Source organism: Trichophyton rubrum (genome assembly GCF_000151425.1).
Source record: "Trichophyton rubrum CBS 118892 genomic scaffold supercont2.1, whole genome shotgun sequence".
NCBI classification, from domain to species: domain Eukaryota; kingdom Fungi; phylum Ascomycota; class Eurotiomycetes; order Onygenales; family Arthrodermataceae; genus Trichophyton; species Trichophyton rubrum.
This window is the reverse complement of record NW_003456428.1, coordinates 3,093,812-3,119,182: the sequence shown is the minus strand read 5'-3', so window position 1 is coordinate 3,119,182 and position 25,371 is coordinate 3,093,812. Positions and strand designations below refer to the sequence as shown.

The 25,371-nt window shown below is 47.9% G+C and overlaps 6 protein-coding genes and 1 non-coding gene across 7 annotated transcripts; 3 read left to right on the top strand and 4 right to left on the bottom strand.

Moving 5' to 3' along the window:
* Positions 1-625: 625 nt before the first annotated feature.
* TERG_01180 (uncharacterized protein) lies at positions 626-2,264 on the bottom strand (the record flags this gene model as incomplete). The annotated part of the gene is made up of 6 exons (XM_003239150.1): positions 626-949; positions 1,029-1,060; positions 1,120-1,215; positions 1,278-1,404; positions 1,463-1,657; positions 1,740-2,264. 6 exons carry the CDS (start codon positions 2,262-2,264, stop codon positions 626-628), a joined length of 1,299 nt encoding a protein of 432 aa, XP_003239198.1.
* A 1,662-nt stretch (positions 2,265-3,926) lies between these two features.
* Positions 3,927-4,835, bottom strand: TERG_01179 (uncharacterized protein; the record flags this gene model as incomplete). Its single annotated transcript, XM_003239149.1, has 1 exon — positions 3,927-4,835. The coding sequence occupies one exon, from the start codon at positions 4,833-4,835 to the stop codon at positions 3,927-3,929; it is 909 nt and encodes a 302-aa protein (XP_003239197.1).
* A 1,294-nt stretch (positions 4,836-6,129) lies between these two features.
* Positions 6,130-8,104, top strand: TERG_01178 (uncharacterized protein; the record flags this gene model as incomplete). Its single annotated transcript, XM_003239148.2, has 1 exon — positions 6,130-8,104. The coding sequence occupies one exon, from the start codon at positions 6,130-6,132 to the stop codon at positions 7,381-7,383; it is 1,254 nt and encodes a 417-aa protein (XP_003239196.1). The 3' UTR covers positions 7,384-8,104.
* An 87-nt stretch (positions 8,105-8,191) lies between these two features.
* Positions 8,192-10,008, bottom strand: TERG_01177 (uncharacterized protein; the record flags this gene model as incomplete). Its single annotated transcript, XM_047747720.1, has 2 exons — positions 8,192-9,659; positions 9,712-10,008. The coding sequence occupies 2 exons, from the start codon at positions 10,006-10,008 to the stop codon at positions 9,015-9,017; spliced, it is 942 nt and encodes a 313-aa protein (XP_047603684.1). The 3' UTR covers positions 8,192-9,014.
* A 645-nt stretch (positions 10,009-10,653) lies between these two features.
* On the bottom strand, positions 10,654-10,769 carry TERG_10003. The gene has a single exon (XR_007130570.1). It is a non-coding gene; the product is annotated as a 5S ribosomal RNA (ribosomal RNA).
* Positions 10,770-11,359: 590 nt separating this feature from the next.
* TERG_11685 (uncharacterized protein) lies at positions 11,360-11,575 on the top strand (the record flags this gene model as incomplete). Its single annotated transcript, XM_047750758.1, has 1 exon — positions 11,360-11,575. The coding sequence occupies one exon, from the start codon at positions 11,360-11,362 to the stop codon at positions 11,573-11,575; it is 216 nt and encodes a 71-aa protein (XP_047605354.1).
* Positions 11,576-12,673: 1,098 nt separating this feature from the next.
* Positions 12,674-24,857, top strand: TERG_01175 (uncharacterized protein; the record flags this gene model as incomplete). Its single annotated transcript, XM_003239145.2, has 5 exons — positions 12,674-12,934; positions 12,998-13,142; positions 13,190-13,373; positions 13,435-21,841; positions 21,940-24,857. 5 exons carry the CDS (start codon positions 12,674-12,676, stop codon positions 24,652-24,654), a joined length of 11,712 nt encoding a protein of 3,903 aa, XP_003239193.1. The 3' UTR covers positions 24,655-24,857.
* Between the last annotated feature and the right edge of the window lie 514 nt (positions 24,858-25,371).

Sequence of the window (25,371 nt, the reverse complement as noted above, 5' to 3'; positions counted from 1 at the left end):
TTGTAGAATGGTGAAAATAATGATATCTGAAGAATCGAGACAATATATTGCTATATATCCCATACTGAGAATCAGGACTGGGGTATACGTACGTAGAGTCACAACACGTAGCTGAAAGGTATAATAACTTTGGCGTCTCGAGTATAAGCGTTGGGAATTGTTCTGGAAAATTTTTTACTTGGCCTTTAACAAGTAACAGGCTAAGTAACGGGTCCTTTATTTGTGATCCAGAAGGGGGTTTAAGGTCGATTTACACAGCTATATTATAATTGCACATGAAGCAGTATTATATCAACTCTCGACAGTGTTCTTGTTGATATTTCATTTGTAGGATCGCACTGAAATGACTGAAACATATGCTGTTGATTTTGTCGTCTACTTTTGATAAGAAAAGTAACCCTATGTCTGCCATTGAATAACTAGTTAAACAGAAGTAAAGTCAAGGTCTATAACAAACATGATCACTAGTAGAATATGGTGTCCCAAGGTGTCAAATGCTATAAAATGTAAAAGAAAAAAGAACTAGGAAATTGGGTAAAGGGAGAGTATCTGTGATCGCCATTATTTCATATCGGTAGTAGTAAGCTAAGGTGGTCCTCGCCTGGCATGGGAATGCAACATGCTATTAGGCGGAAGTTGCCCGACCAGCAGGAAGATCTAACAGCGGGTACTTGATGACTGGCTGGTAGTTAAAGAGCCAGCCGAAATACCATACCCATATACTGGTGGGAACATATTTGTAAAGAATTTTTCTCACCAAAGGTCCAAGCCCATATGGAAGTCGGGCTGTATGGACCTTTGCAAAGTTATCAGAGAACTGGACAAGGTCCCTTGCTCTCTTCTGACGGATCTCGGAATATCTGTTGAAGGCAGTGGGGTCATCAAGATGGAAATGCTCGTACAAGGCGTTACCGAGCTCTACGGCGTCCTCGATGGCTTGACATCCACCCTATCAGACTTAGTGTTAGTTCCATTGTGGATGTGGGTGGGGAGAGAGGGAAAGTTTGAAGAAATTAAGCTTAATTTACCTGGCCAAAAAATGATGTCATGGAATGGGCCGCTGCCAAGAGCATTAGTCATCACTTTAATTTTAAAAAGCAGATAAAAGGGGACACGAACCATCACCAACAAGCATGATCCTCCCCTTCACCATGTGTGGGACGTCAAGCTCCATGAACACGTTGCTGGCAATAACGCGCTCAGAAGCATCGACAACTTTGTTGACCATCAGTAAGTGGTGCTCACCTTCTTATGTATAGCAAAGAGTAAATACTTACTCGACTTCATTTTAGATTCCTCACCAAATGGATGGAACCGTTCACCGTAGACCTCGTTGATTGTGTCCTTAGTGGCGCCCTTCCACACTGATCGATCAGGCTGCTCGCCTGGCTTCAGCTTTGCCGCCTACACTGGACGTTAGTTTGCTGTAATGGTTGCTTTTCACCAGTGAAAATCAACGAACCGCAACACCGATAAACCACTGTCTGTTGTCCTTGCATGGCCAGGTAGTGAGAATGGCGTCGTCATACAACATCCAGTGGGCAACGCCCTCATCCTTAGTAGTTAAGTGTGTCAAGGGATTTGTGTATCCGGACATATGGACTCTTCCAGTGAAGCGGATGTTGTTTGTTGCCTTCATTCCGCTCTTCTCGGCCAGCTAATTGATTTCAGACACCATCATTAGTTCTCTGATGATCAACCTCTGGTGTGTGCGGGAGGGGGGAAGGGAGATAACTTACTACTCGACGAGTATAGCTGCGAATTCCGTCAGCGCCAACAATGATGTCGGCGTGAACTTCTCGGCCATCCTCAGCTCTGACAATAGCATAAGGAGCGTCTTCCTCATCGACAACATCATTCACGTTGAAGCCTAATCGAACGACATCAGTACCGCCTGCTGCCTCCAGCAACAGGTGGTGAAACTGGTGTCTCTCAATTTTATGCACATAATATCCAAATGCTTCGTTGGTCATTCCGAATTTCTGGGAACCCCAGAACTCGTTGTTCTTATAAATGTGGACTTCACGCAGCGCCTGCGAATGCTTAGCCAGCTTCTCAAAAATGCCGAGCTGATCTAAAGCCCGCAAACAGTTGGGGGCAAGTGATATTCCAGCTCCTTGGGGAGTAATCTGTGCATATCGCTCCAGTACGACGTAGGATATATCGAGCCGGCGAAGGACAGCAGCCATGGTAAGACCGCCAATGCCGCCTCCACAGATGGCAACACGGACACGCTCTGGGGTGTGTGGTTTGGCTTCGGTCATTTTTTCCCGCGATTGAAGTAACGACTATTGAGGTGTCTCTGGTACTGCACTGGACCTTTTGAGGATAAGAATTTGTATCCACGAGCGTAAATTTTCTCGACTCCTATCTGCTTCTTGATTGTTGGAAAATAAGCAAAAGTGTAGCTGGAGGTAAAGGAGCTGGGCGACAACAAACTGGAGGTGACCGATAAGTTATAGGAAGGCCTTCAGGCTCTGATAGCCCCTAAATATGCCACCTGAAAGATAATGTTCCGCTGCAAAAGTCGACTAATAGGCCAAGTTTAAGCTTGTTCCTCATTGTTGTGTGCTCAAGAAGGCTGAAACACATCGAGTATCTCCATGTTCAGGCGCATATTCGGGATAACCCCGTTATCCACCGGAAGGGCAAGTTCAAGGTATGCATGTTTTCGGAGCCTAATGGCAATCTACCGTGAGTATTTACCACGGATAATTCTTTTCCAGTGAAGGTGGTATTCTCTTTACAAAATGATATTCACTGACTATCGGGTGTTATGCATTCCTTCTCGCCAATAGGAAAGTAAGTATGACTACTTAGCAGGTATGATCCTTCTCCATGGTTGCCCAGCTGTCGGCAAGCAACTGGCTCTTCTTCCTGGCCGGCCTGTTCGCCTGGATCTGCGATGCGTTCGACTTCCACGCCCTGATGAGCAACTTAACTAACTCATCATTCGAGCGTAAAATCTTCACAACCTGAAAACCAACCCCTGCCATCCCTCTGTCGCCCAGGACAGGCATGGGAAGGCAAGAGGAAAAGAAAATAGCTTGATCCAGGGAAAACGTGGCCTGAGAGAACATGGAACATCCTGATCGCTAAGTTACACCTTTTCTCCTTCTCTTGTATGGATACGACATAGTCCTGGCTTCCAACGTGGGATACGGAGCTGGGTACATTCGGCGCATGCTTGCGCTGATCTAGACCGAAAGACCTACCTCTTCAGCTGCAGGGCTGAGAAGCTCGATTCTATGTGGTGGTTTGGTCGGAAAATATATCCCCGTCTTTTGGTCCCTTATTTCAGTAGTCGCCTTCCTACGCAGCTAGCTAGTCAGCTTGATACTGCTGCATATGTGGCGTGTGCCGGTTTATTTGCTGAATTGATGAGAAGATCTAGAGACGGGATTAAAATCAGCTCTTTAACCTCTTAACTCCGTTCCGGAGGCTGTCGGGATGGTTAGATACGAGCGGCCAGTGCTCGAACGAGCCGGCTACAGAATTTGTGGTACGAATAGCTGGACATGATAGCAAGAGTGTGGATTGTGTGCAAAAATATCTGTTCCATCTATTCTAAAAACATTAACCACCTTACAAGCGAGGGAGAAGAAATAAGTAAAGATAACAAGAAAGAGGGAGATTATCTAGCCAGTAAATATGATTGAAAAAGAACGTTGAACAGAGGGTGGCTCAACCCATATTGTGTGGGACCCTCCTTTGGTTTCCTGCCAATCGATATAATGTTTCCAGTATGCACTTTTGGCTGCGGTGTGCATAGAACCTCCAAAAAACACCGTTTTGCCGAGTAAAAACGATAGTAGAGACTCCTGAGTCTGTTCTTGATAACAAGATATAGTTGAGGTTAACCAAACGTTAAAAAGATCTGAATAAGCGTGAAATGGGTTGATGTTGCGCACGATGCGCTTCAAGTCTCAATACTCAAGATTGTCCAACACGTCCTTGACAAGGAACGTCAGTTCATCAGCATGTTCAGCGTCGAAACAACCGTCGTGTGTAGCGTCAATAGTAAGGGTCTTGAACGACTTAAAATTTTCAGCCGGCCATAGTAGCGTATTGTCCTGAGATCGCTTCTGTGCGAGTATTTTGCGCCGGTCGTTGACTAGAGAATCTATGCTCTCGCGGACTGTGCATCTGATCAACGTGACTTCCGTTTCACTAAAATCGAACTCATCCACTCTGCTCTTTTGGGAGGCCAAAACACCAAGTCCCTGGTGGATATGTTTCCTCATCCTTCCTAACATTTCGGGTACGGACAAGTCTTCCGCAAACTCTTCGGTATCGCTGTCGTTGTTGCTCTCGTCACCGCTGCTGCTATAATAGTCATCTTCAAACAGGCCGCATTGAAATAATGGAATCGCAGGGGCATTCATTCGAGTAGCAATAGCATTGTATGTTAATGCCGCCTGTATATCGTGTTGTTTCTTGTCTTGAAATGCTGGAAAGTACCTTGGATTTACTGAATCAATCAGTATAACGTGTGGTACTTCGTCGCCTTGTGCCTGGAGTATTGCTGCCATCTCCATTGCGATCATGCCACCCATAGACCAGCCCCCTAGAAGATAGGGCCCAAATGGCTGGATCTCACGACGGACAGTTGTAACATATTCCTCTGCCATCTGCGACAAGGTATCACCCGGTGGATTTGCCAAGGTTGATGTGAACATTGGTGAGGAGATGCCATATACGGGGCGATCTTCTTCGATCTCGGAGAGGGGGCCGAGAGCAAAATATGGCAGTGCAAGGCCAGATATGGCGTGCACGAGAATTAGAGGAGTGAGGTTGGAGTCAGGGTCACCCTGAAGGAGAGTAATGGTATCCATAGTTCCTCAGTGAAATGGGCGGCCCGAATCGAAGGAAGTCTAGTGAAGAGGATAGATTACTTTTGCTTGGCTCTGAACAAAAGCTGACTATAAAATATGGACGCAATGATTCAATCCTGCGTTGTATTCTGGGAAAGAAAATGAATGTATATTGGATTTAGTTTAGAGCCGGTCCGGTCCTTGGAAATGCGGGAGGGTGCCTAAATTAATAGAAGACTTGGACAGAGCTCCTCTGCTCGATAAATTTGGCCTATTTTCTATGTAAATCCTTCTCAGAGTCATGCTGCTTTGAAATAGAAGCATGTCGGTTGTTTTGGACAAAATATCTACACAGGTATCAGCTCTGGGGGCAGTGGGACAGCTTCTGCGACAAGCTTTGCCCTAGCGATATCGCTTTCCAAGTCGACCATGGTTGGCGAGGAAGAGTAGGCGATAGGTAGAAAGTACCGCCAGTGGCCAGAACTAAGGCACAGGGGGTACAGTGGCTAGCAAGGGGCACTCTCGTTACAGCTCCTACACGTGGACATCGTGTGGCATTGAAGCACGAAGGACGAGGCTTGAAAGTTAGGAATCACACAGTTTGAGTAAGATTTCCCGGAGCCCACGCGATGCTGCCACGAGAATGGTATTCTAGAAGATGATGGTACAGGGATCTCTCTTCGACTAGCACGTCTTTCGTTATCCTTGTCTCGTTGAATGGTATCTCAAAGGATCATGATGCATCTAGCTTTGTTGATTCGTGAGTTAGCATGCTGTCGTTGCGGTTGATATTTTGATGTCGTCGTCGCGATATTCGAAGAGCGCAAAAAAGGGGGGGAAGTGCCGAGCGAGGTCACGTGGAGCCTGATTACTAATGTGTTTATACTTAGTCAGCGCCTAAAAATAGGCACAGGAAAAAGTACCGAAACTTTCTGGCAACATCAACTTTCAGCAACGCAGCGGCTTTGCGCATCCTAAGGCCGAGACACAGCGGACATTTCTTGCTTAGCATCCGTGCCGAAAGCACTCGAGATATGGCTTCTCTCCGCACGGAGTCTTCTATTGGAGACCATTCTATGAATGGCTTATGGCGTTAACGGTCGCTGTTCGACATTTGAGACAATATAACTATGATGAAGCATCCTTCGATCTTCATCAATTGTTTCCGGATGATAAAAGTACACTGAGTACTTGAATATCTATATCTATCTCAATCGCTAATTCTCACCAAGTTTCGTGCTGGCTTACGAGACCTCCTGCTTTGTTTCACCCTCCTTTCCCTCTACTCCAACAGTGACCACCTTGACCTAACATCATGCGTGGCATCCTCACCCTTGTCGCTCTGGGGGCGGCGACTATCCCGCAAGCAAGCGCCGCTCCCAATGATAGACAACAGAGCATGATTGATCTACCCTTGAAGCTGTACCAGAATGGTTTCAATACGGACCTAGTCACTATCGGAACACCAGCTCAGGCTACCAGACTTTTCGTTGATTGGACCTGGATAGGCGCATACACCGTCTCTACTAAATGCAACCATACCAATAATGCTTATGGATGCCTTGCTCCTGGCCAGAAGCTCTTTAATGAGACACAATCTACTTCCCTCGTCAATCAGACCAACCTATATCCAACTCGAACATGGAACCCCAACCATTTCTTCATGGACAAGGATCTTACCGCAGTATTTGCTTCCGACATTTATCGCGTTGGTGACCGAGAATCTCGAATTACCCTCCAGCTGTCCCAGTTGAATTGGAAGGCTTCGTTCCCCTACCCATTCAGCGGAATTTTTGGGATGTCTCCCGTTTTTAAGCCAGACAACATGTCCATCCAAGCTCCATTCCACCAGATGTTCCAACAGAATAAGTTCCATTCTGGTCTAACGTCGTTCATTTATTGCTATAGCGATGAGCCAGGCTATAAGTCACCACTAAAAGAACGGTGCAACGGAAACGACGGCATTCAAACTCTTGGTGGATACCATCACAGGGATATCGGATGGCGTGGAATCGAGTGGATCGACACTATCGTCTTTCCCATTGTGAATGACATCGACTTCATCTATAACCCGGCTTTCTATAACTATTGGTCTATCCCAGTCACAAAACACTTTATCGGTAATGAAGAGCAGGCTCTCAATACTACCACAGGCTCTGCAGTAGTCTTTGACCATGCTAGTTACGGACGCGGTGCCGCCATGTCTGTTGCCAGTTACAGGCGACTTGTTTCCATTACCAATGCCCAGCCTGCTAACCTTACGATGGCTACCCTTCCTAACAATGGAAAGCAAAAATTTTACTCTGTTGACTGTGACCGGGTTGATACTTTCCCAGCTGTGAAGTACCAGTTCGGCAAATGGCGCCGAGTCTGGAGCATCGAGTCCAGACACTACATCTCCAAAGCTAAGACCATGGATGGCAAGGATGTCTGTGTCCTTAACGTTCGTGTTATTGGCCAAGGGGAGAACTTTGTTATCGGAAATCTTGGTGAGAACTTCGCTAAGGACAAGGTTATCCTCTTTGACTTCGAGAAGAACAGAGTTGGCCTCGCTGATTTTCGCGATTAAGTTTTTTCCCAACAATCATCTCTTATGTTTGACTTGAAATCTACCTTTACTATAGACTAATATCTTTGTCTCCAGCTTGCTGGTCCAGCCGAGGTTTTCACCCTGCACATCTTTTATATACCACAACATTGTAAAGTTGATAGTGAACATAGCTCTAATTCTATAACTCAACATTTTTGCCTCTTCACTCCTTAATCACTCATACGTTGCTCCACTAACATTAGCCTAAAATCTGGCACTGGAAACTTCACCCGTGGGTGGAAACACTATTCCTTTGGATGCAGCCATCTAGTCGGTCGATATGCATGGCTTGTTGCGACTAGGTGATTTGCATGTAAATCGGTAGTTCGATAACGAGTATGCTTGGTATTAACCTCGCGATTGGATACACCCCTTGAGCTTCATTCTATGCCACTAGCCGTTTTTCAAATATTGCCTGTTGCTTTCATATAACTAGGTATTCCGGCCGACAGAGGAGAGTTCCATCACTGCTCGTTTTGGGAAATCAGTACCGGTAGGCCTTCCAGAACTGAAATGCATGAACTAGAATACGAGATAACTGCTTAACTAAACAATTAACTACTCTGGGATTTAAGTATACGAGCCTAGGGCCACGTTCTCAATACTGTCATTATTGAACTCTTACATATGGATCCATCCGGTCTATGATTCCGGTCTAGACAAATTAAATCCTGGGAAAAGGAGGGGAGATACATTTTTTCTCATTTCACTTAAATATAGAAAACCTATATAGTATTTCATTTCTAGTTTTTAATATACGCGAGAGGAGGAAAGTGGCGGGAATTCGGTTGTATTACATTGCATTAGAAACTATGGACTATCGATGTTTCAGGCTAATAGTACTCAATAATCGAAAATATCCATACAAAGCTTTATTAAGAACAGTTGGACGAGTAGAGAGAGGTGATTGAATAACGTGACTAAATATATGTATAACATTAAATGCAGAAAAATAACAACCAATGTCAATACTTCGTAAATAAAATTAGAGATATCTATTTTTTTTCCCCATCGCTCGCCTCCTTGATAAAGGAATGGGAAGAAGAATCTACTTCCTCTTGGGTTGGATTTTAACGCGAATGTCACCCTTGAGCCATGGGCTTCCAATCTTAGCGAAGTCCAAGTCAGTGGTGTTTTGGTTAGCCTCGCCAGCGGGCCAATCCATATCACAGGTCATAACAATCTTGGCAACAATAGTCCTCATCATCATCAACGCCATCTTCTCTCCAGGACAACGATGACTCCCTGCACCAAATGGTAGATAGCGGATGTTGTTGCCCTCGTTCATCTTTTTCTGGAGGTTTGGCTCATCAATCCAACGCTCAGGAAGATACTCGTTGGGATTTTCCCAGATGCTTGGGTCATGATGGGTGATATAAGGAGAGATAGATACCATGGTACCAGCGGGGATAGTAATCGGCTTCTTGGAATTTGTGTTAGTAAGAGTCTTAGGTTGGCGGGTGAAGCGGAGATCGTTGAATGCCACGTAATGGCGGACAGTTTCTTTCATCAGGGCACTGAGGAACTCGGATTCCTCTGGGTTCGGGTTGGCAGCTAGTTCTTTGCGAAGACGCTCGATATATTGAGGGTTTTTGAGAAGCTAAGCCTAGTTAGCAATTTAAACCACTGGAAGAGAGCATGGGGATTCTCACCTCAATGATAGTCCAGGCAACGCCGGCAACAGTGCTTGTGTGGGCAGCAAACATGAGAACTGTGTGAAGGGCACTGTATTTGTCCTTTAGATGAGCAGTGACAGGGTCACGGAGGGTGTATGAAATGTAGTCCAGTTCTTTCTTCCATTTCTCCGGCTCCTTTTCACGAGCAGCAAGACGGACATTGAATATCTCCTTCGTACGGTCACGGGCAGCCCATAGCTTCTTAGCGGCTGGATGAGGGAGCCATTCAGGGAGAATGAAGTTCCAGATGCTACCAAGATTCGCTTCCATGACATGAAGAAGGTCAAAAAGCTCATCAGCGGCATCGTAGAAGTCTGGACCCATCATGCACTGGACAATAATTTTGTGTACGATGTAAGAGGTGTCCTTGAAAAGGTTCAAAGGCTCCTTGCGGTTGGCCCAGTTGGAAATTGCCTTCTCGGTTTCGATGCCAGCTAAATTTGTATAATGCGAGATAGCTGCATTGTTGGAAATTCCTCTGCTAAGTGATCCAACAAGAACACGAAGCTGGTCGAAGAAGTTTGGGACAACGACCTTGTTTAGGAACACTCCCATGCCGTCACCAAATGACCAAACGTCCTGATGAATAGTTAGACGAGTCTGTTTATTGGGAGGGACAAAGATCACCTACCTCGCGGGCAAAAAGATATTCTTTATTTAAGGCAGGGCTGTTAAGCCAGATTGTGTTCGTAAGGAGGAGGTTGATCTGAAAGACCTGTCCGTATTTCTTCCCGGACTCACGGACATATTTTTCCATATCCTTAGCATAGTCGAGGAGGTTTCCAACAATTGGAATATTTGATTTAACAGACGGGATGCCATCGTCCTTGGACCACGCTCGGACTTTGAAGATAATGAAGAGAATGATGATAGCCGGTATTATGTTGATTGGCTGTGTCAAGGCCGCCCGGATGTAGTCAACGAACATGATGACAGCTGATTCTGGAAAGGTAGAATTATTAAGATATGAGCAAACGAGTATATAGCACCTGATAGAGGTACTGAAAAGATGTCACGCAATGGCGAGATAAGATGAACAGAGCGGCCTGTAGGAGTTGACCGGATTCCAGACAGTGTAGACAACGGGCAACTTGCATAGCATAGAGCAGAGGTCGTCTATATAAGTTCATGACTGCCATATCAGCAGGGGTGACGGGTTTGATAAAAAGCTCCGTAGGTAGAAAAGTGGCGGACAACCAGCCACTGAAACTCGCCCATAGAAGAGTCCCGTTTCTTTCCTTCTGGTAACGAGGAATGTGTGGACGTATCGAGCACCCGAAGCGTAACGGATCATTATTAGTAGCCTTGTTTCTTGTGCTGTGGTTGACTGGCATGCAAATCATGCGAGAAAGAAAAATAATAAGTCTTTTATGCAGAGTTAGTTCTCGCGTTAAACAGTTACAAGCGTAACTAAGAGCATGGACTGAGATACAGTAGTTTTCTGGCAAACTGGCTGCATATTCCAGCACAAATTCTCCCCCCACCAACAACAATAAATAACGACTAATATATACGTGAAAGATATTGCAGACGGTGAAAACGAAAAATAGCATGAATAAAAAACAAGAAAAAATACATACGACAGTCGGGATTCGCTGGTGGTCACCCACCCAACTACTAACCGACCAGCAAGTGGCTTAAGTACAGCTGAGCGGACGGGAAGCTCTGTTTTCCACTTCCTATGGTCGTATGTACTTTATGCATAGACGAGAGGATTGATATCGAGCAGGAGGGCGTCCTCAGTAATGTTGCTGTGGTGATTCCATACAGACACATTAGGTATAGACGCCATTAGTTATTGATAATAGGCTGGCTAGTTAACTAGCTAGTTATGAAGCTCAACTAGCTGACTGCAAGGAGCCAACGTCGCTTGTCATGCCTGAAGAGTCACATAGGAGGGAATCCAGTGTTAGCCTATGCTACACATGCTGAGATAGAGCAATGGAGAGATGTTTCCAGTCTCCTCGCCTTCTTTCTGCGGAGATCTGACTGCCACGACGCCATAAGATTCCGGAGGTAAAGCGATACGAGAGGGCCGTCTAGACTTTAGCAGTAAGCAATACTGTGTCGGGCCTTCAGCATGCGCCGAGACGGTTACCACATGGGAGAGCGGCAGATAGGCAAGCAGAAGGAAACATGAAGCATAGCAGCGCTGGAAATGGCTTGTTAACCGGCAGTTTTCTTGTTTCCTTGTTTGCTAGTTGTTGATATCGAAGTTGAAGTCGAAGTCGAAGTTTCGATGTTTCTAGTTGCTTAGTCAGCATAAACATCAACTTGCGATGTCCAACTTGAACTTCCCAAACCTCAACGTCAACCAACCTCATCTCTTCATCCTCAGCCTTTGCATAACGGGCTCTGTTCTCATGTCCATGCATCAAGCTGCCAGTCAGCTCAGAATGGGCCCATTGAAATGTATCAACAGTCTTCCGGGCCTCTGCATCCTCGCTGTTGCCATTCGGCCGATCTCGAAAGGTCCACCTGTGCCTGGTGAATGAATCGTGGACTAACTATCTCATCAAATCTATACAATTACACTAAGCACTTACAAGGGTCTACTTTGCGCGGAGTCCATATTTAGCTGCCCTGGGCTGTAGTAACAGTACAAAACGGGGCAGAACTCGGTATTCGCCCCCCGAGCCCACGCGGAGGATTTACCACCAAGGATGCATTGTTCCTCCAGCCTCGCGTTAAGCGGTTTCAGCCTTCATGCCATGTGCCAGCACAGCGGGCCTTCCATACCATGATATGGAGTCCCGCATCCTCTTGCAGGGGATAAGCCACGCGAGACTAGGACTTGATGCATATTAACTTCTCCCTGCAGGGAGGAAAAGAATGTCAGCTTAGCTTCGGGCCCCTGGTCTATGGGGCCCTCTTCTCTCGAACTAATGGCATCTAATCTATTCAAATGTGAGCCTGCAAGGGGCTGGATACATCAGCCCTGGTATCGTGACGGCCACGCTCCCCGAGTTGGCCGACAGAGAGAAGCTTTGGCCTCGAAGACTCGCTTTACCTTCTTTCAGCACAAAGCTCGTCTGACCAATAGGCAGCCTGCATAGGGATCTGGAAATTGCCCGTTATCCTTTTCTGCACGGCGACTTCGACTGTTCCTACCATGAAAGCTTTAGTCAGATTTCAAGATGGCTGAGATGGCTGAGATGTTGAGAACAAGTCAAATACCCTTTCTGACCCCGAGATAGCTTCAAAATTTCTTTCTAGAATTAAATCATTGCCGGGCTGATTTGGTTCTTTCTCTGTGTTCTTCTTGATAGTTACTTGCATCCACTTACTCCCACCAAGCACTCTGCTTCTGGGACCATCCGTTTCACTTCTATCCACCTCAATATACAAATTGGGGATTCCTTATAGAATCTGTTTTTTTTTCTTCGCCTCAGTGCTCTACCAACCATCCAGCGGTTCGATATCGATTATCTGGATATTGTATATTCAAAATACATACTTAGTAACTAATACGCACCAACCGATTGTCCTCCGCCTTGGATTCCAATTCTGAAAAGCATCTGGACATATTCACAACTTCAGGTTAAATCCCCGCTCCTCTTCTTGATACTAACTTTCAAACAAACTACGCAGCAATGGACACCATGACTAGTACCTCAGGTGTTAACACCCCTTACGTCTCTGACAACGAGACCGTTTCAAGCGCTACTACTGCGCCAACTCCTCGCGATGATTTCAGCGCTGTGATCGGCATGGCCTGCCGTGTTCCAGGCGCTTCTTCTCCTTCCAAACTATGGGAGAACATTATGACCCAGCGCGATGTTCAGAAGAAGATGCCTTCTGACCGCTTCAATGTCGACGCTTACTACCACCCTGATGGAACCAACAAGGGAACCGTATGTTGATTTTCAGCCTCTATCACACAGACACACCACGGGTTGATTCTAACTTTACTGTAGACCAATGCCAAATATGGTTATTTCCTTGACCAGGATCTCGGTCTTTTCGATGCTGGTTTCTTCCACATCTCTGGCAAGGAAGCTGAGGCTATGGACCCTCAGCAGCGCCTCTTGCTTGAGGTTGTCTATGAAGCGTTGGAAAATGGTAAGATTTATATCCTGTTCTCTGAATATCCTAACTAACTATAATAGCCGGAATTACTCTTGATGAAATCCGGGGCACCCAAACTTCTGTTTATTGTGGTTGTTTCACCAACGACTACAATTCGATGATTACCAAGGATTTGGAGTACTATCCCAAGTACACTGTGACCGGAACTGGTGATGCAATTCTTTCTAACCGTATCTCCTACTTTTATGATTTGCACGGTCCTAGGTAAAGTTTCATTGAAGCAAGCGCTTGCATCTGCTCCTGTTAACTGATAAACTCCCTCTAGCGTTACTATTGACACCGCTTGCTCCTCTTCTCTCGTTGCTCTGCACCTTGGAAACCAATCTCTTCGCAGTGGTGAATCAGATTTGTCTATTATTGTCGGGTCTGCTCTTCATTTTGACTCAAACATCTTCGTGACCATGACTGATCTTGGTATGCTTTCCGTTGACGGCCGCTGCCGTCACGGAGATAAGGCTGGTAGCGGTTACGTTCGTGGTGAGGGTATCACCGCGGTTGTTTTGAAGCGACAATCTCGTGCTGAGGTCGAAGGAAATCGAATCCGCTCTATCATCAGGGCATCTGGTGCAAACCATGACGGAAAGAAGCAGGGAATCACTCTCCCATCGGCTCAGGCCCAGGCGGCCTTGATTGAAAGAACTTACAAAGAGGCTGGCCTCAGCCCTGCCGATACTCAGTATGTCGAATGCCACGGTACTGGTACCGCAGCTGGAGACCCCCGAGAACTTCGTGCCCTCAGCTCTGTTTTCGCTTCTACCCGTGACGAGCCCCTCTGGATTGGTTCTGTCAAGACAAATATCGGTCATCTTGAGGGCGCCTCTGGGTTGGCGGGTATCATGAAGGCAACAATGGCTTTGGAAAAACACCAAATCCCGCCAAACATGCATTTCAACACTCCCAACCCTGAGGTCGACTTCAAAGGATGGAAGCTGCGCATCCCTACTGAACCTGTTGAGTGGACGGTCCGCGAGGGTGTCGCTAGACGTGTCTCCATTAACAGTTTCGGATATGGAGGCACCAACGCCCATATTATCCTAGAGGAATACAACCGCCCATCTTCCGCTAAGCTTGCTCTCCCAGAACCTTACGCTGAGATGACCAAGGGTCGCCCTTATCTTGCACCAATTACTTCCCACTCCGACAAAGCTGGAAAGCTGATGGCTGATAAACTTGCGGCTTACTTGGAGACAAACCCCGATATCAGCATTGCGGACTTTGCCACTACCCTTAGCACTGAGCGAAGCATGCATGATTTCCGTTCTTTTGCTTACGGAGCAACTAATGAAGCTGTCGTCAGCAGCCTCAAGGAACCCCTACCAGTCGCTGCCTGGGCCAGCAAGATGACTTCTGCTCCCCGACTTGGCTTTGTCTTCACCGGACAAGGTGCTCAGTGGTGGGGAATGGGCCGTCAGCTTATTGAAATGAGCCCACTCTTCCGCCAATCCTTGGAGAAGTGTGACGAAGTTCTCCAAGCTCTTCCTGATAAGCCTGATTGGACTGTTGTCGGCGAGCTTCTTCGATCTCAGGAAGATTCTCGCTTGGGTGAGACTCGATTCTCTCAGCCAATTTGCACTGCTCTTCAGCTTGCTTTGATTAACCTCCTTGCTTCCTGGGGAATACGCCCAACTGCTGTTGTCGGACATTCCAGTGGTGAGTTGGCTGCTACTTATGCTGCTGGCATATTGTCCTTTTCTAATGCCATGGTTGCCGCCTACTACCGTGGTCTCTACATGGGCAATGCAGCTGCCAGCTCTGATAGCGTCCCTGGTGCTATGATGGCCGTTGGTCTCACTGAATCTGAAGTTACCAATGAGCTCAAGCCATACGCTGGTCGCATTGCAGTTGCTGCCATGAACAGTCCTACCAGTTTCACTGTGTCCGGAGACGAAGATGCCGTTGTTGAACTTCAAGCTAAACTCTCTGAGCGCAAAGTCTTCGCTCGTCGTCTCCAGGTCGGCCAAGCTTTCCACAGTCACCACATGCTTCCGCTTGCCCCTGGATATGAGCGTGCCTTGAAACATCACCCTGGATTTGCTCCTCAACCTCCAACTGCTCGCATGTTCTCCAGTGTCACTGCCCGAGTTGCCGACTATCAGACCATGGGACCAGCTTATTATGCCGCCAACATGACTGGTCAAGTCAAGTTTTCTGACGCTCTTACCGGAATTGTGCTCAATGAGGATGATGAGCAAAACATTGATGTTTTGGTTGAAGTCGGCCCTCATCCTGCTCTCAAGGGACCGTCCAACCAGACTCTTAACTCTCTAAACATCAAACTTCCATACATCGGAGTTCTTGACCGTAAGGTCGCTGCTTACGATAGCATCCTTAGCGCTGCCGGTCAGCTATTTGCTATGGGATACCCTGTTGACATCCCTGCTGTTAACCAGGACAAATACATCGATGCCAACAATAATCTTGTTACCGTCGACAGTGGTAACAAACTTCTTGACTTCCCTAGTTATGCTTGGGATCACCAGAGGTACTGGTCCGAAACCCGTGTCATCAAGAGCCACCGTCTTCGCAAATTCAGACATCAAATTCTCGGTGCTCAGATGCCGGGATGCCTCGAAGACCGCCCTAGATGGCGAAACTATCTCCGTCTGGCTGAGATGCCCTGGTTGGTGGATCATGCTGTTTCTGGAAAAGTTGTCTTCCCTGGAGCTGGATACATTACCATGGCTATTGAGGCTGCTATCCGCCTTGGTAACCCTGAAGACCCGATCAAAGAGATTCACCTTCGTGACATTGCCATAAAGTCCGCTCTCATGGTCAGCAACAGTGACTTAGGCACCGAAGTTTTGCTGGAACTTCGTCCAGCTACAGAATCAGCTAAGACTGTTTACTCAACCTGGAAAGAATTCGCCATTTTCTCCTTTGATGGTGACTCCATGAGGGAGCACTGTACTGGGCTGATTCAAGTTGAGATGGGTGAAGAACGTCCCGTCCATCGCATTAAGCAGCGAGCCCCTGCTTCAGAGCTTCGAGCCAGCAGCAACAGAACCTTGGCCCACACGAAATATTACCAACGACTTGCAACCATTGGCCTTCACTATGGACCGGCTTTCCAGTGCCTTAGCGGGAATGTGGAGTGTGGTAAGGGCTTCGCAACTGGAGAAATCACCTGGGAGCCGAAGAGAGTTTCTACTGGCGATGACTCCAGCGCCAGTGTCCTTCATCCTACCTTCTTGGATTCCTCGCTCCACCCAATCTTCGCTGCAGTGGAAGGCCTCATGGGCCACAGTATCACGGAATCCTTTATCCCTACTTTCATGCGTTCTTTGAAAATTTCTGGTCACCTTAACCGTAAGGAGTATAAATGCGATGGATTCAAGGCCAACGTCGCTGTCGACAGCTGGATGCACGGACCCCGTGTTGCCATTAGCAATATCGGTATTGAGTCCAAGGATGGCCAGCTTCTTGCGGATATTGAAGGTCTAGAACTCACCAGTCTTGGAAGCGATGCTGATGACCAACAGAAGAGAACTCTTTTCTTCGGCATCCAGTGGAAGCCGGCTTTCGAGTTCCTGACTCCTGCTCAAGCCCAGAACCTCAGCGTCCCTGAGATTGTTGACCTCTACGTCCACCAAAACCCTAATTTGCACTTCCTTCACTACTCTGACTCCCATACCTCTACCTTGGACATACTGAACCATCTTGGTGGCTCTAATGGAGAGAGACGCAAATTCGGCAAAATGACTGTGGTGCCAGTTGGTTCAGCGGAGGAGGCAAGCTTCTCTCCCCTTGTTGAACGCTGGAATGGCCTTGTTTCGCTTGAGGCCCCTCTTGATGAGGAGAAGTTCGATGTGATCATAATCTCCGCTTCGGCTGAAGCTGCTTCCATCGAGAAGCTCAATGAGAACGGCCTTGTTATATCCCATCCTGCAAAGGCCCCCACTGCCGAAAACCTTAGACAATTATGGTCCACTTCTGATGTGACCGTCTTGAAGGGCGGTGATGAATCAGTGTTCACTCCTGAGACTCTTACCATTCTCATGCCATCTAATCCATCTGCAGAGACTGAAGCTCTCGCCCAAAGAATTGAATCGACCACCTCAGCAAAGGTTACTAGAAAAGACTTCCTGTCTCTCAGAAATGGCACACGAATGGACGACAATGTTATTTCCCTCTACGCCCTCGATGTAAACATCTTCTATGATGAGCCATCCAAGGCTTTGAACGAATTCAAGGCGGTCCAGTCCCTCACGAGCGATGCAAACCGCAACATTGTTTGGCTTAGCCAGGGTACCTTCATGGATTGCCCCTGCCCAGAGCAAGCCATGTTCCCTGGCCTTGCTCGCTCTGTTCGTCATGAAACTGAAGACTTGAGAATTGCAATTCTTGATATCACTAAGTCTGCTAAAGCTGATCTCTCTGCCGATCTCATTTTCCGCATCCTCAACCCAACCCTCCACGAAGAAGAAATCGCGCTTCGAAATGGCCAAATCCATGTCTCCCGATTGCACGCAAATGATGAGTTGAACTCTAAGATTGCTGGAGGCTACAATCACCAGGCCACAATGCAACCACTTCACCAGAAGAATAGGCCACTCAAGCTCGTTATTGGACGACCTGGCCTCTTGGAAACCCTGTCATTTGCTGATGACACTGAGATTACCGATGAACCTCTCAAAGACGACGAGCTTGAAATCGCTGTTAAGGCATCAGCTATCAACTTCCGTGACATTGCCCTTAGCATGGGCATTATTGAAGATTACAAACTTGGAGATGAATGTGCTGGTATCGTCATTCGCAAGGGATCCAAGGTTTCGGACGAAGAGTTCCAGATTGGTGACCGTGTTGTCGCACTCCGCCCTGGTGAGGGTGCTCACCGGACTATTGCTCGGAACCCAGCCTGTTACTGCGCCAAGATTGGTTCTCTAACCTTTGCACAGGCTGCAGCCTACCCTCTGGTTCTATCTACTGCGTATTTCTCTCTTGTTGAGGCCGCGAGGCTCAAGGAGGGCGAGACTGTTCTCATCCACGCAGCTGCTGGAGGTGTTGGACAGATGGCCATCCAGGTAGCTCAATTGGTTGGAGCCAAGATCATTGCCACCGTTGGCTCTCAATCCAAGAGGGATCTCCTTAAGAACACTTATGGCCTTACTGATGACCAAATCCTCAACTCCCGTGACGACTCATTCGTTGAGGGTGTCCACCGCCTTACCAACGGGTGGGGTGTGGACGTTGTGCTTAACTCCCTCGCTGGAAAGCTTCTCCATGCCACATGGACCTGTCTGGCTCCATTCGGTCGATTCATTGAAATCGGTAAGCGAGATATCCACCAGAACAGCAGGATCGACATGGACCCATTCAGAAAGAATGCTACTTTCGCCAGTGTCGACTTGGTTACTATGTTTAACCTGAAGAACCGATCAATTGCTACAAAATTGTTCAAGGAATGCTGTGAACTCTTCCAGCAAGGAAAGATTCGCTCCATCCCTACCGTTGAGCTCGAATATGCCGAGTGCGAGAAAGCATTCCGCATGCTCCAGCTAGGTAATGTTGCTGGTAAAGTTGTTCTCGTTCCTGGAGATGATAACCAAGTCCTTGTACAGCCAAACACCAATGATAGCAAGGCAACTCTCAAGTCTGACAAGACATACCTCCTTGTTGGTGGTCTGGGTGGTCTCGGCCAGAAACTTGCTGAATGGCTTTACCGCCGAGGAGCCCGGAGACTGGCATTCCTTTCTCGATCTGGCGCGGACAAGCCTGAAGCCAAGGCTGTTGTCCAATGGCTTGAAGACAGAAATGTCAACGTTCGAGTGTTCAAAGCCGATGTATCCAACTTCGATGGAGTCAACAACTGCGTCAAGGCCATCAAGGATAACCTTGCGGGTGTCTTCCAGGCTGCGATGGTTCTTCAAGATTCGCCCTTTGACAAGATGTCGTTCGATCAATGGAGAATTTGCACCACGCCCAAAGTTATGGGAACACATAACCTTCACAAGGCTACCCTTGATATTTCTCTCGATTTCTTCGTTTGTTTCTCTTCCCTTTCTGGAGCTGTTGGAACTAAGGGACAAGGAAATTATGCTGCCGCAAACTCTTATATTGATTCCATTTGCCGATACCGACGAGAGAACGGCCTGCCTGCCACTACCATGGATATTGGTATGGTTGTTGGTATCGGTGCTGTGTCTGAGGATGCCCAGCTTCAAGCTGTTATGGAGAGAGTTGGCTATGACCCAGTCAATGAAGAAGAGTTGTTCCATCAAATCGAGACCTCCGTTTCTTGGGACCAGTACAAGACTCTCGATAGCAATGGCTTCGATGCTCATCAAACAATAACAGGTCTTAACATGAGACGCCCTGACTACTACTGGACTTCCGGCCCACGCATGAAGAATATCTACCAGAACCATGACTTCACTTCTTCCGGAAATCTCGGCAAGGCTCAGAAGAGTGTTATGGCCCTTCTTCGCGCCGCAGACACCGCTGATGATAGACTCAATATTCTGATTGAGGCCTTCATCGAGAAGATTGCCCTCATCCTGTCTATCGATATTGAAAACGTCCAACCTAGCCGTAGTCTTGCAGATTACGGTCTTGACAGTATTGTCGCCATTGAAATTCGTAAATGGTTCTTCAAGACTGTTGGTGTTGAACTCGCCCTATTCGACGTCCTTGGAAGCTCAAGCATTCGTGGCTTGGTTGAAAAGGTTTCCGAGGCAGTTGTCTTGGAAGAGGCCGAGACCGAGGATACCTCCAAGCAGCAAACCTCCTCGCGCACTGCTCGATCATCCAGCACCAAGAATGCTGGGGACCATCCACTTGGTGAAAAATCCTTCAAGGTTTCTCCTGGAGATGAGGTTCCTATGTCAACTTTCCAGAGAAGGTTGTGGTTCATTCATAACCTGATTGAAGACAAGTCCTTCTTGAACTTGCCTCTATGCGCCACTATTAAGGGCAAGCCTGACATCCAAGTCTTCCAAATGGCTCTTGAGGAACTCAAGCGACGAAATGATGTTCTTCGCACTGCTTACTTTGAAGGAGAGTCCTTCGCCCAGCAGATGGTCACTGATGACTGCTCCGTGGAACTTACCTTCCTCGATTTCACTGATGCACACGATGTTGAAGCCGATATCGAGGATTTCATCGAAGAGCAAACCCATGAACCCCTTGACATCGAAAATGGCGAGAATATTCGCTTTACTCTCATTCAAACTGGAGAAGAGGAGTTCACGGTGGTCACCATTGCTCACCACATCTCCTTCGATCGTGGTAGCAGTGAGTCTCTTCTAGACCAAGTTTGCAACCTATACAACTGCCTACGCAACGGTGACGACTTGGATGGCGTCAAACAACCCGCGGCTTCATACTCCGAATTCACTATGTGGCACAACGAGCGTCTTCAGTCTGAAGAGCAACAAAAGGACGTCGACTTCTGGAAGACCAAGTACCATGATCTTCCCGGCCCTACTAAGCTGCTCCCATTTGCAAAAGCGGAACGACCAGAGTCTAACGACTACAAGAGGAGCATACACCAAGGCCTGCTAAAGAAGGGAGCCCACCAGAGAATGAAGAGAGTCTGCGCTCGGCTTGGAATAACACCTGCCCAGTTCCTCATGGCCGCATTCAGAGCTTTCATCTACCGCTACACTGAGCAGGATGACTTGACTATCCACATGATTGATGGAAACAGACCTCACCCATCCGTCAGCGACACTGTTGGATTCTTCGTCAATGTTATCCCTGTCAGATGCGCCACCAACAACGATGCTGACTTTGAGAGCTTCCTCCGCGAAATGAGCGGTTTGATTCTTGAATCTCTGTCTCATTCTAATGTTCCATTCGACCTTATCGTTGACGCAGTTGGTGTTCCAAGAAACCCTGCATACTTCCCACTCGGTCAGGTTGTTGTGAACTACCAGATGCATGGAAAGATCCCAACCTACTCTACTGATGATTTCAATATGATTGATATCCGAGGAAAGGATGTTCCCACTGCCAGCGAAATGCAGCTCGAGGCCACCGAGGACCCCGATGAGGGGCTTAAGCTTTCTCTCGAGTTCTCCAGCACCTTGTACGGCAACTCTGAAATGGAGCGTTTCTTGGACAACTTCATCGCCTTCATGAACAGCGCCATTCGCGACCATCGCCAACCAATCTCTGAAATTTCAATGGTCGGCCCAAAGGAGCTTTCTCACTTGAAGAACAACTTCTTCGCCATGGATTTCACTAAGAACACCTGGGAGAACCAGTCTGTCGCTTCCCGTATCATGGACATCGCGCGCCAATACCCCAACGATGTAGCCATTGAGACCTCCAACGGAAGCAGTATCAGCTACAAGACCCTCGTTGAGAAAGCGGAGAAAGTTGCTGCTGCAATCGAATCTAAGGGAATCGATTCTGGATCTAAAATTGGAGTTTTCTCCACTCCTGGAGTGAACGCAATCTCCGCAATGGTCGGTACTCTCTTTGCCCGCTGTGGTTATGTTGCCCTCGACCCCAGCTTCGCTACTGAGCGTCTCTCTTTCATGGCCAATGACTCTGGAATGAAGCTTCTTCTGGCTGAAAAGGAGCTCGAGGCCAGAGCCAGAGAGATTTCCAGCAAGTCCAACTCTCCGTTGGACACCGTTGTGATTGAAAACATCTCGGAGTCGTCACAACCTATTCAAGGGCCACTCAAAACAGCGAATAATGACCCATTCTACATGATCTACACCTCGGTAAGTTTCTTCTCCTCTACACAACCCTCCGATGAGGAATACCACTTTGAGTCAAGAATATTATTCGAGAGAGAAATTTGATTTTAATGTATTCAAAGGGAAGCACAGGCACTCCAAAAGGTGTAGTCTTGAGCCAATCAAACACTCAACAGATGCTCAGCACCCTGCATCACGACTATAAATTTACCGCCAAAGACCGTTTCCTTCATCATTCTTCTATTTGTTTTGATTTATCTATTGTTCAAATTTTTTCTGCACTTACCTGCGGTGCCCGCGTCTGCGTTGCTACCGCTGCTACTCGAAAGGACCCTGTTGCTCTCTCCAAGTACATGGAATCCTCTCAGGTCACTGTTACCTATTTCACTCCTACTCAATTTGCCCTTCTCATTGAAAACGCAAAGCCAAGTCTCCAGAACATCCGCAAATATCGAATTGCTTACTTTGCTGGTGAACGACTGCCAGTCCGCGTGGCCAGGGCCTTCTACGATCTCGGAACCCCGGCTGTGGTCCTGAACACCTGGAGTCCCAGTGAGCTTGTGGTCCAAACCACCATCCAACAAGTTGAATACCCTAGTGAAGATGAAGTCAGCATCCCAATCGGATTCCCCATGGCAAACACACGACACTACATCCTTGACAAGAACTGTCAGCCCCTGCCGGAGGGATTCATCGGTGAGATAGTGGTTGGAGGAGCTCAAGTTGGCCTTGGATACCTTAACCGACCAGAGGCAAACCGAAGCTCGTTCGTGGCCGATCCCTTCTGCTCTGAAGAAGACCGTCAAGCCGGCTGGACAAGAATGTTCCGAAGTGGTGACAAAGGCCGATTTCGCCCAGACGGAAGCCTGGAGTTCCACGGTCGCATCGCCGGTGACAAGCAAATCAAACTTCGAGGCTTCCGTATCGATCTTGGTGAAGTTGAACAGAGACTATTTGTGGAGTCCAAGGACGAATCTGGAGAGCCACAGATTGTCGATATTTCTGTCGTTGCCCGTTCGCCCACCGCTGCTGATTCTCAGGATATCACTGATAACCGCCAGCTAATTGCATTCGTTGTTACCAAGAAACCATTCACCGACCAGAAGAGCAAGCAAGCATTTGCGTTTGACCTGAACAACAAGGCAGGCCGCCATCTTAACAACTATATGCTTCCAAACGGTTATCAATTCCTCGATGCTCTCCCAGTCACCATTGGTGGGAAAGTTGATCGCCAACGTCTACTCAACTGCGACCTTTCCCTAACCTTCCCTACCGCCGCAACCGAGACGATTGAATCTCAAACAGCCGCATCGAATGACAAGCCTGATGATAAACTCGTCAATACCGTCTTGCAAGGATTCCAGGAAATCTTGAAGCTGCCCGAGGATCAAGATATTGGAGTCAATGATAGCTTCTTTGAGCTCGGTGGCCAGAGTATCCTTATGCTTAGGCTGCAGACCAGGCTCAAGCGTGTCCTCAAAGTCACTCCAACACTTGCAATGATGTTTGAAAAGCCAACCCCCATGGGCATTGCTCATGCCATTTGGAGCAAAGCCAAGGATGCTACTGATGGCGAAATCGACTGGGACAAAGAAACCGAGTTGATTGACGCTCCTCAGTATACCTTAGACCAAAGCCTTCCCGACATTTCCCCGTCTCAGGTTACCGATGTTCTCCTTACCGGTGTTGAGTCCTTCCACGGAATCCACATGCTTGCTGCTCTACTCCGTGAAAGCCCCCAACTGACAATCCATGTTCTTGGCCTTGAGGAACCAATGACCTCCGAGGATGTCTTCAAGGTGTTGGACCAGTGGGATTTGCTGCAGTTCTTCCCTGACCGCGACGCTGTCACTACCCGCATCCAATGCGTCCCTGGCGCGATGGCTCACCCACACCTGGGCTTATCAACCTCCGACTTCAAGAAGCTCGGGCAGACCATCCAGGCTATCTACAACTTCGCTTCTCACGTCTCTCTCCTACAATCCTATGATGATCTTCGAAGCTTCAATGTTGAGCCCATCCGCGATATCATTGAACTTGCGACCCTTGGCAGGGTTAAGATTCATATCCACCACCTCTCTACCTGGTCTGTTATGCACATTCAATCGTGGCAGACTACCATCCGCAAGCGAAGAGGCCGCCCGGTTACCCAAGAGACCAGTGCCAGCCATTTCACTCCCGAAGGCACTAGTCGCTTTGGCTACTTCAAATCACGATGGGCGTCCGAGATGTTGATTGAAAAGGCTGCGTCTCGAGGCATTCCCTGCACCATCTACCGTGCCTCTGCCATCACTGCCAGCACGGAGACGGGAGGAATCGAGCCAGACGACAGCTTTGCGCGCCGCATGGTCCTCGGCATTGTGGAGTCCAACGGCATCCCCAAGATCGGCCAGCGCGGCCTCGAGTTTGTTATTGACTTTATCCCGATTGACTACATGACCAAGTGCGTGCGTGCTCTGTCACTGTCTGACGGGCTGAGCCGTCAAGAGAACGTTGCTACAATCCACCACATCACCAACCCAAGCCCGGTCAAGACCCCGCAGCTGGTCGACATGATGGCTGAGATCAAGTCTAATCCCGACGTGAAGGCAGAGATCCTAAGCAAGGACGACTGGCTCGATGGAATGCAGCGTATCGATACCGAGCCAGGCGCGGAGATCCGATGGACTGTGCTCAAGAGCTACTTCGAGGTCGGCCACAACATGTTTGCGCTGGACCAGAGGAAGACCAAGGCGATCCTCAAGGACCTGGGAGTCGAGCCTTGCTTCGGCATCGGAGTTGATGTCCTGAAGGCTGTCTATGAGAAGGAGAAGATGGCTCGCACGCCTAAGGCATAGCCGCATAGGCAGCCACTACTTCCTGGCGAACCAACGACGAACCAAGATATCAAGAGCAAAAAGAACCAAACTTGAATGAGCCCGAGAGCCAAATACCAGAGAATGAGAACCAACAGTTCAAGCAGAACAACGCCCACACTGTTCCTTTCGAGTTGTTAGCGAGGAGTTGGGGAGTTGCATGATTCATGTCGAAAACCGCCCCAAAAAAAAAAAAAAAAAAAAAAAAAAAAAAAAAAAAAAAAAAAAAAAAAACCTATTTCCTTTGTCACTGCGAGATAATCCGCTATGGAGCACCTAATGTTTGTCTGTCTTGGTTAATATTCTGTTTTCTTTCTTTCCTGGATTCCGGCATGATGCTGGCCCGTCGTCGCCGGCGGTCCATATTTTTGTCCCTGCACGGAGCGAGCCACCGAGAAGAGCGTCACCAGCCTGCCCGGCAAAGATGTTCGACCTGGGTCTCTCTCCCTTTGTGTTTTAGAGTAACTAGCATATAGACCGCGTGAATATAGACTGCATTTCATCCATACTCTGAGTGTTCCAGCAACTCCGCAAAAGGGGCCGTCCCGCGTCCTTCTAGAAGCCAGAGAAGCAACTTCTGCGGGAAGAGCCGCACCATCACCACCACCAACACCAGCGTCGTTCAGTATCAAATAGCAATGATGACCACTGCTGGGCAGCAAACAGCCAAACAGCCAGCAGACTCCCGGCTCTTTCGTC